General features: G+C 34.2%; 1 protein-coding gene across 1 annotated transcript; it reads right to left on the bottom strand.

Annotated features, from left to right (window-relative positions):
• Window positions 1-6,167: 6,167 nt before the first annotated feature.
• LOC134837429 (mucin-5AC-like) lies at window positions 6,168-10,070 on the bottom strand. Its single transcript, XM_063852804.1, has 6 exons — window positions 9,769-10,070; window positions 8,359-9,340; window positions 7,679-8,304; window positions 7,204-7,623; window positions 6,743-7,144; window positions 6,168-6,684 (listed from the first exon to the last, which is right to left on the bottom strand). The coding sequence occupies exons 1-6, from the start codon at window positions 10,068-10,070 to the stop codon at window positions 6,168-6,170; spliced, it is 3,249 nt and encodes a 1,082-aa protein (XP_063708874.1).
• Window positions 10,071-10,542: the final 472 nt, after the last annotated feature.

Here is a 10,542-nt window from a genome sequence, read left to right as displayed (position 1 = left end):
TTATTGTTATTATTAATTTATTATCAAAACATGCGAGAAATAATTGATTCGTTAAACTTTTTGCTCAACAATCACCTTTGGCATTCTTCTTGGCAAACTTTAATTATTACACAAAACTAATTTCATAACTCACTCCAACAGTGTTTGAATACAAAATGAGTCGAAGAACGGTATATGCTTGCAATACTAATTGCTCAAATGTTAATTGAAGCGCGTTATTAAGTTCAATTTGGAAAACTTAAAAAATTAAAATGGAACGATAATTATTTTTTTTAAATACTTTTAATAATGATTCACATAATAATATCGCACAACACCTTTAGACGCGATTACAGCGAATAATTGCAACACATTTACATATTTATTTCACGATGGTGTGACGTGAACATATCTCAGGTTAGAATCAAGTCATTAGAGAGAGAATAAAAAATAAACTTTGACGCTCTAGGTCATGAAAGTATTAAAAACAAAAATAAAACAATGAGTGCCAAATGAATGCAAATTAAGACGTAAATTAACATTGAACTGTTTTTTTTCCAAGACTTCTTTGTTCTGTTATTACTATTACGAAATAGCTCGTGGGAGAAATGAATGAAGTCGTCGAAGAAATATTCATAATTTCCAGTACATAAAAAGTTATGGGAGTTTAGATTGAGTCGTCGTATCAATTTATAGAGCTCGTATAGAACATGGAATAGAAAGAAATGCTAAGATGACTATCGCAATAGTCGCTATTCTTATTTTTATAGGTGTAATGTATGACATTAGTTTTTATCCATTTATTTGGCTCGTATCGTAACATAAAAGCAAATCATCGTTTTCAGCTAAGAAAGAACGAGAAATGGCGTTGGTAGTGTTTTGAGTTCGAAGGGTGACCAGAATTCTTTATCCCAAGGAATTGTTTTTTTCTCGTAGTAAATCTTAACAATTAAAATTATTTAAAAATTTTTTCGTTGTACATATTGAAGTTTTTAAAGAGTCAGTTTAGTACAGTGGTTAGCGTATCTGACTGATGAGCGTAAGGTCGTCGGTTCGAGACTCCAAATCATGAAAAACTTTTCTAACTCCAATCGTGCTCAAACACTATAAAAAATCCATGTCTCGCACGGTGTCTCGTAACTTTTAGAAACCCTTTGGGACCTTCTGCGATTTACTGAGATCTTTTTTAGAAACCCTTTTGAGGACCTTCTGGGAGAGCTGAGTGAATTTTGATAAAATTGCGCCTGCTTGGGATGACAGGAAAAAAAAAAAATTTACAACTTAGAGGAAATTTTTGGAACAATTTGAGTTTTTTCGAAAAAAGTCACTTTTCACCAGTTAAGACCCATTCCTCAGCGTTTACTGAGAAAGCTTACGATTTGACAGTATGAAGTACAATAGGACTCTTTAGTTCAGAATTTTTGCGGTGCGAGTTTGTCATAAAATCTAAAAAATTTGCTTAGATTGTTTAAAATTACTATTTTTTCTCAAATTTTTATATTTGCCCTTTGAACTGTACAATATGTGTCAATTCTGTAATCTTTTTCAAGTCATAGTGCTCGTTTTTGATCGTGTTGGTATCATACCCCTGAAAACGCTCATTTTTACCAGTTATCGTGCATTTCAAATTCTTCAATTTCGAAGCTAAAAACTAACAAATCTGGTAGTTTTATGTCACAAATGTGCAAATTAGACCTTAAACTAACAATACAAATACAAAAACTTGAAAAAATCGTAATGAAAAAAAATTTTTTTTGAACTTAAAAATTTTCGGTTGAACATTTTTTGCAACAAAATGTCAAATATTTTTGTTGTACATTATAGAAAAAAGTCTAAAGTGCATCTTCCAATTAAATTTTCATCAAAAATCATTATGAAAAATTGAAAAATTTTATTTCAAAGTCTAAAAAACACGATAACTGGTGACGCACGATAACTGGTTAACCCATCCTACATTGACGTCATAAAAAATCAAAAATTCAAGAAAAAACTTAGGTTTTCATCAATTTTTCGAATTTTTAAAAATTTTATGGTGTCTCGCAATAGGTCTGTTTTCGGTATTTTTTTCAGATATTTTTTTGTGTATTTCAGTTACAAAAGTTTTAAAATTGAGCAGGAATATGTTTAATAATTAAGTTTAGGCTGTTTTCGGTATTTTATAGATATTTTCTTGCTTCACTTACAAAAGTAAAAGAGCAGGAATTGTTTAAAAAAAGTTCAAATCTTACCTAATTCTATCCATATGGTCACCATATCCCTCCATCGCGCCACATTAAATATTATCTCTTTAATCCATCTCTGTGCTTCTTGCCATTTTAGATAAAAAAAAACTTTTATTTATATCTGTTTTCCTGCTAACTGCAACAATAATAGTCGTAGTTCTTGAAATAAATACCATAAAACCGAGACAATTATTAACGCATACCTTACGCATCGCACACATGTAGTCTCAGTAACTTTCCTGCGGTCTTTTTTTACGATTATTATTATTGTCGTCATTTAAAACATTTTCTTTAATTCCTTTTATTACGTATTACTTGCATATCTTCTTGCCATTACCACACCATACAATCCAGTTGGTAATGTTCGATAATACGATGATTTATGCGACAAAAAATTTGTCTGCTTTTATTTTGTTTTCTTCTCGTTGTGTATCGTAGACAAAACTCGTTTTTTTTTAATAATTATATTATCACATAATTTTCGATCGTCCTGGATTTTACTCGAAAATTATTGATTTTTATTGTTTGTTTATATTTTTTTTAAATTTTTTTATGGTTAACGAAGATATTGTTGCAAGTTCCCTGCTGTGAACGAACGAAATTAATATCAATTATCGTTATGACTCGTAAATGAACAAAAAAGAGATGAACTTACTTAGGACATTGACTTCGATTAAAAAGGCGACGAACCTGCTGAAGATTTTTTGTTTCGGTTTGTATTGCAAATTAAAATACTTTTGTGTCAATTTTTCACCCAAAATCAAAAATATTTTTTTCTCACATTATACGTTTCACGTATCGTCGTGCAGCTCATATGGCCACATAAATTAAGTAAAGTAGAGTGCACGCCGATCGAGAGTGAGAAACGCCGAGTTCAACGTCCGTTGATTACTTATTATGATAATAATCGTCGATCGGTATTTGACACGACTGCAAACTTTATGGCGTGACTCAATATTGTATATTCGTGTCACAACTGCAAGTCAAAACAAATCGAGAAACAAATCTAGTTTTTGTTGTTTTTTTTCTCTGCGTCTCCTTCTGTTCATCTTTTTTTTTTCATCACTGGTGTTGAAGTCTTGCACGTATCGAGCGATGATTTATGACGGACGGAGGATTATTACATCAATTTTGGTGTGATTTAAGATATTAGACCACTAAAAATTTGTCACGATACTTTTTTGCTGCTTTTTTGTTCGAATTGATAATCGGCGCGACGATATATCGAAAAAAAAAACAAAACTGGTTTTGCATAAAACGCCGCATGTAATTTCGAATACTTTCCTGTGTTTATGGTGATGATGATGATGTGACTTCTGTGTATGTCGTGTATGTTTTTTCGAAAAAAAGTGAAAGTCTTTCTAGACACGACACGATATCGATCTTCTTGTTGAGGTATTTTTTTCGTACACGGAACGATTTTATTTTTTAAAGCTTCATTTATAAGAAGATTAAAGTAAAGAGCAGGCAATGGATACACGCGCGAAATGCCATACAGGAGTAAGAGTTGATCTGGATAGGTAGTAATTGAGTGTTGCAACCAGACGAGATGACTACTTTTACCGAATGTCTGGCCGGAATTGTCAATTGAAAGCGAAATGAGAGTTTCCTGTTCAAGATTTCGTCGTATAAGAGTTCAGGAGCTGAGATTATGAATTATTAACATTATTATCTACGTATTTGCATCAGTAGCGGATTTATTGACAATCAAGCCTAAGGTTATTGGGCCTCTTTCAACAATTTTGAGGCCTATTTTAAAAAATTGTGTTCTACAGAATGCTCGGGGTCTTAGGCTGAAGCCTTAGGTTAGGTTTGAGGATGCATCACATCGGTCCGAGGACCTATTATGATCAGCAGAAGCCTTATTAAACCTATAAATCTGCTAGTGTTTGCAACTTATATTTGTTAGATTGATTTTTTTTTCTTAATCTACAAGAAAATAATTTCACCAGTTAAATTATAAAATCCTAAAGTCAACCAAAAAATGTAATAATTTTTTTTTCATTTCCTGGTTGTAATTTAAATTTTTATCCCACATGAAATCAATACTTACCGCTTTCATCTCCTCAAATCAATCCTCATCAACAAAAGGAAAGAAAGTTGTCTAAATAATTACGGTTTGAATTGAACAATAGAGCAATAATGAGATCAATTATTCAAAATCGGCACTTTTTTCACCTTTGCACAGTATGCCGCTCATTAACTCATTAACTGAAGCTAAAAGAAAATAAATACATTGACCACACAAAATTTGCTTTCTTTTGAAATCAACTCCAATTTAAAACAAATAAAGTGATCAACTTTAATTTTAAAATGGTAAATAATGATCCCACTCACTTACTTGCTTCTTTCGTCTTATTCAACTCCACTCGTTAAATATTGAATATGCAAAAATTGGCAAAACGCAGCTGGACTGTCACAAGATAATTGGCTGTAAATAATTTCCTTGACAATTTCCTTTTCAATCAAAATCTCCGTCAAATCTTTGTATATGTGAATTTTGAAGTAATCAAACGCACTTGCCGCATATAATTATTTATTATCTAAATATTGTAACTGAAGGCGAATTTCTTTCACTTTTCATGATGGATTTCTGATTATGTCACCAAGTGGCTTGGATATAGCTTTGCGTCATAACGTAAAGTTTAATGACTCAGAACGCTTGTTGCTTGTTGGCTGTCAGTGCTCTTGCATTGTCACATCTTTAAGAGCAATAAAAATACATCCAAGACAAATATTTGTTCGGACGTTGAACCGGTTCTTTTGATTTATTTTTAGTTGTTGATAATTTATAGGCGTTCTGTTTTTTTCTGCATAAGTTTTCGTCTGTGGATGAGCAGTGATGGAGTTCAGGTTGAAGGAGTGAAAATTAAAATGTGTTCATAAAATTTCTAAGGCTTTTAAGCATTTTTGTTCTTTGAGTATATGAGAATTTGATATTTGAATTTATCATGTCTTAATTCAATTTTTAGTATTTTCGAGAACAAAAATTGGGATTTAATGTTTAATAATTTCATAAAAATAAAAATTATGAGGTCCATATAAGATTATATTATAAGGTCCAATCAAAAATTAACATTTTTTAATTTTGTTTCTACCTTCAAATGTTTAAAAATCAATTTCTTTGCTCCCACAAAATGCTTCGGATTTCTTTTTACTACACCACTGAACAAACTAGCAAATATTTTAAAGTTCATTGTCATAAATTTTAACTTTTTTGCATTCACGCGTGCCTTTTTTCATGTTTCATTAACCTCTGAAACTCGTGCTGCTTCTCGTGGTGAAATTAAAACGGGTCAGATTTCGACAATAATTTTACTTTCTTTCAATTGAATCTGTTCGTTACTCGTTCAATTCCATGCAAAATATTTTATTGAACGATTTTGTTATAAAAATAAAGCGAATAAAATAAATAACCAGTTTTCCGAATATGATCAAAACAACCACATATGTTCAGACAAACAAAGTGCAAGTGTAAACTGCGGTAATATAATTCTCTGAACTTGTACTTTATGTGTTTTGATTACAGCAAGAAAAAAACCTTAAACTTGGACTTGTTGAACATGTCTTGCGTCGTGTTTCGAACTAATTGTTGTCATTGTCTTATAATTACATTGTGTTGGTAGCAACATCTTATCACCATTGATTTATTGGTTAATTAATTGTTATTGATGACATTTTCTGGATGAATGATTTCGATGTGGTGAACGCACTATACTGTTAAGAAGGTGATGTTTAGTTTGATCGATGACGGCAATTTATCATAATAGGCGGCGAATTTTGGGCAGTTGATTTGTCGTGTAGGATGATTGCGGTTTCTTACCGTTTTTTTTTTGAAGCGTACTTCCGATTATCAAAATGAAATATCGTCTCTTCCTATGATATAACTTAAAAAAATAAATTTATTGCTTCTAAGTTTTATAGTATTTTTTTAAATGCATTAAGTGATTTTCCGCTTCACGTTCTTCAATAATTCCATTGATGGTACTTCTTGGGGTAGAAATAGCCTTTTTTCGGTTTGACAGGAGGCGGTATCGCTTTTCGTGCGGCATTTCCGGCACATGGATCTTCCCAGTCAGATTCCCATACGCAAACTTGCAACTTGTAGTGGAAAACGGTTCCGGGATTGCAGGGACGTTCAACGGGTTCCCACATGCCATTTGACATTGGAGCACATTGGTAGTACAAATTGCGATCAGGATGGGCCCAGAGTTTGTTCTTTTGCAGGTCAGTTTTGCAAGATGGGGTTACGCAGAAATCTGATGAAGATTCTTGTCCAGATTCTTCGGGATAATAAGCTTCAGTTGTTGTGCGAGCAGTTGTTGTTGTTGTTGGTTGACGAGTTGTTCGAGATGTCGTAGTTCGGCGTGTTGTACGACGTGTTGTTGTACGTCGTGTAGTTTGAGGAGAAAGAGTTGTTGATTGTTGAGAACTTCCTTCACCACTGGATGTGGAGTTACAAACATTTTCATAGTCGTCACACCTGAAAATTTTTTTTTTGTAAAACAAATTGAAAAATGAATGAAGATGAAACAACTCACCATACGCAAACCTGCTGTTTAAATCCAAAGTACAATGGTTGAGGACATTGCTGCACGACAGGCTTCCATTCCGTGTTTGATGCTGGTGCACATTGATAGAACTTGGTGGGATCTTCGTGTGGATACAATGTCGTGTCGTTTGCTGAGCATGTTGGGGGACCACAATTTCCTGAAGACGGTCCTGAAGTTGATCTTTCTGTAGTTGTTGAACTCGTTGTTTGACGTGTCGTTTTTGGAGTGGTACGACGCGTCGTTGATCGTCTAGTGGTTGATCTTTGAGTCGTCGTTGTTGAAGTTGTCGACGATGGCTCTTCTTCCTTTTCTTCTTCTTCGGTGACTTGTGAAGCACTTTCAGTTGTGCTGGAAGTCGTTGAGTTGCAGACATTTTCAAAGTCTTCACACCTGTGAAAACGTACAATTGAAAAGTTATTTTAAATCTTCTTCAATCTTCAAATACTTACCAAACACAAACTTGTTGTTTAAAACCGAAGTACAATGGCTGAGGACATTGCTTTACGACAGGTTTCCATTCCGTATTTGACGCTGGTGCACATTGATAGAATTTTGTTGGATCTTCATGTGGATAAAGGGTTGTTTCGTTCGCTTTACACATCGGAGGTCCACAGCTTGTTGGGTTTTCTAATGCTGCAGTAGTTGACTCTGGTTTTTGAGTCGTTGTAGTTGTTTGTCTTGTGGTTGATCTTCTTGTCGTAGAGCGTCTGGTTGTTGATCGCGTTGTGGGACGTGCTGTAGTCGTTGTAGTTGAAGTCCTTGTGGTAGGTTCAGTTTCCGTATCTGTGACTTCTGTTACAGCATCGGTAGTTGATGGGCTCATTGTTGTTGTGAACGTTGAATTACAAACATTTTCGTATTCGTTACACCTGTTTCAAAGATTTTAAAGGTAAATGATTTCACAGATCTGAAGAAAAATCTTACCATACGCAATTTTGTTGTTTAAATCCAAAGTATAATGGTCTTGGACATTCTTTTACGACAGGTTTCCATTCACATCCGTTCGCAGGAGCACATTGATAGTATTTGGTTGGATCTTCATGTGGATAGAGCATGGTGTCGTTCGCTTTACATTTTGGTTCTTCACATCCAGTTGGCATTTCCGTGGTTGTGGGTTCCGTTGATTGTTCAGTAGTTGATTGATCTGTAGTTGTTGTAGGCTCCGTTGTGGTTGTCGTTGATTCCGTCGTCATTTCTTCGGTGGTAGTTGTCGTGGGAGCTTCAGTTGTTTGCTGTTCAGTAGTTGTTGTCTGTTGTTCAGTAGTTGTCGTTTGTTGTTCAGTAGTTGTCGTTTGTTGTTCAGTAGTTGTCGTTTGTTGTTCAGTAGTTGTCGTTTGTTGCTCCGTGGTTGTCGTTGTTGGAGCTTCGGTTGTTGTCGTTGTTGTTTCCTCAGGTTGAGTTGTCGTTTCAACAGGAGCTTCGGTGGTTTTCTCTGTAGTTGTTGACGTTGTAGTTTCTTCTTCTTCATTGACTTCTGTAACAGATTCAGTTGTTACAGGAGGTAGAGTTGTGGTTGTAACGTTTGTGTATGATCCACAGGAATATTCCCACTAAAGAAATAATCGTTCAAGAAAAATTTTTTAGTAAAAACAAAGTTTACTTACATCACATGGTTCAACACACGATTGATTTCTGGCTTTGAAGTACAAACCCTTGGGACATGGCATTATCACCGGTTTGTAATTTCCATTTTGGGACTCTGTACAGATATAGTAGAAGCGAGGATCGAATGATGGATGCAACTTGCGTTGTTCTTCTTCCTGAGAACAATCTGGAATCGGGCATTGCTGAGGATGCAGATCCTCTTCTTCTTTCTCTTCCTGTTCTTGACTTTGTTCTTGTGCTTCTGTAGGTGGAGTCAATCCGCCGCAAACATCTTCGAACGGTCCAGTACTACACGTTTGGTTCTCATAAGAAAATGTTGTTCCTTGATCACAAGTTCTCAGTTCAGCTTCCCAAACCCCTCCTTCTTGCGGAATACATTGCCAATATTTATCAGGACCCTCATAACTTGGCCATAATCTATGTGTTTGATCATCGGTACATTTTGGTTCTTCACATAAATCATCATCTGGATCCTCGGTTGTTTCTTCTGTCGTCGTTGTTGTTGTGGAAGCAGTTGTACTTGATGTTGTCGTCGTGCTTGCTGTAGTTGAAGATGGTTCTTCTTCGTTACAAACATCATTCCAATCTTCAGGATCAACGCATTCTTGTTTATTGTAATCGAAATATTTTCCTTGTGGGCAATTATCTTCAACGACATTCCATTTGCAGTCTACTTCGCGATCTGGTTCGCAGCGATAGAAACTTTCGGGAGCATCTCTCACGGGCCATAATTGATGACGTTCGTTAATTGTACAATTGGGAGCGGAACATAATTCTGTTGGTTCGGGAGCTTCTTCAGTAGTTGTTGTTGAAGAACTTGTCGTGGTCGGTTGTTGGGTAGAAGTTGTCGTCGTTGAGCTTTTTGTTGTCGAACGTCTCGTTGTAGAACGACGAGTAGTTGTGCTTGAGGGTTTGCTTGTTGTCGATGGCGGAGCTTGTGTCGTGGAATTTCCACCACATGGGTCTACCCAATCACGTTCCCTTTAAGAAAAAAATATTAAAATAAAACCTTGTAGAAAAAAAAATGATTTTCTCTACATAAAATATTAAGAATTAAAAAAACTAATTTTACTATAATTTTTGAGGTGCTTTCAATATAAAAATTCCTAGAAATTATTTTGTCAATAACTAAAAATATTTCATTTATAAAAAATTCTTGAAGTTTAATTTTAAAAATTCATTTAATTTAATTAATTAATTTTAATTTAATTTAATTTTAATTTAAAAATATTTATTCATTTATTTAATTTATTTTTTTTTATTTTCAGACACTTCAAGATAAAAAGGCAATTTTTAAAAAAAAATTCATCATTGGTAAGTTCACTTTTTAATTCAATTTATTTTTTTTTCTTTAACTATTTTTTTAAATTTTCACTTCACTTTTTTTTAAATATAAATTATTAAATTACCATATGCACACTTGTTCATAATATCCAAAAACTGTTCCCGGAGCGCAAGGTCTTTCCAAAGCTTTATATCCGCACGACGGATCAGGCACACATTGATAAAATTGCGTTTTATCCGGAGTCGGCCACAACTTATTTCTCTGATCTTCTGTATTACATGGAGGCGGTTCACATAATTCAAAATTTTGTTCCTGCCCTTGATCTTGCCTCAAATAATTGAAATTATTTTCCACTGATTTGGCGTCAATCGTGCCAAATATTATGAAAATTGTCTTAAATATCAGAGCTAATTTTATTCTCTTCATTTTTAATATAATTTTGTTTAATATTTTTATTTCACTACCACAAGAATTTATTCTTGCGTTTCGTGTCTGAATCCTCCGAAGTTTCGTTTGTTTCTATTTCAATTTCTAAATGTTAACTAAACGCCCCATCCCGATGGCCTTTATTATTTATACATGTTCTTTATCAGTCGATAATCAATTATCTCGTTGTAGTACACTTTTTGTACTCCATTCGCATGTTTGTGTCTCTTCTATGATACGGCGAGAACGCACTTGTTCTATTCTTTTCTATATACTTACGTGTTACGTGCACAAATATTTTTCTTCTTTTTCATCATCATCTTTGTGCTTTTATCATATCTCAGGTAGGCAGCTGTGATAAAAGTAGATGCACACGAATCCTACGAGAATATAATTGCTCCACACACAAACACAAAGTTAGAACTCAAAGACACGCAGCGAGCATTTCTCAATTTGGTAGGACAGGACTTTA

The sequence above is a fragment of the Culicoides brevitarsis genome, chromosome 1 (assembly GCF_036172545.1).
Source record: "Culicoides brevitarsis isolate CSIRO-B50_1 chromosome 1, AGI_CSIRO_Cbre_v1, whole genome shotgun sequence".
NCBI lineage: Eukaryota > Metazoa > Arthropoda > Insecta > Diptera > Ceratopogonidae > Culicoides > Culicoides brevitarsis.
Note: the sequence above shows the minus strand (reverse complement) of the source record. Positions and strands in the feature narration are given on the sequence as shown.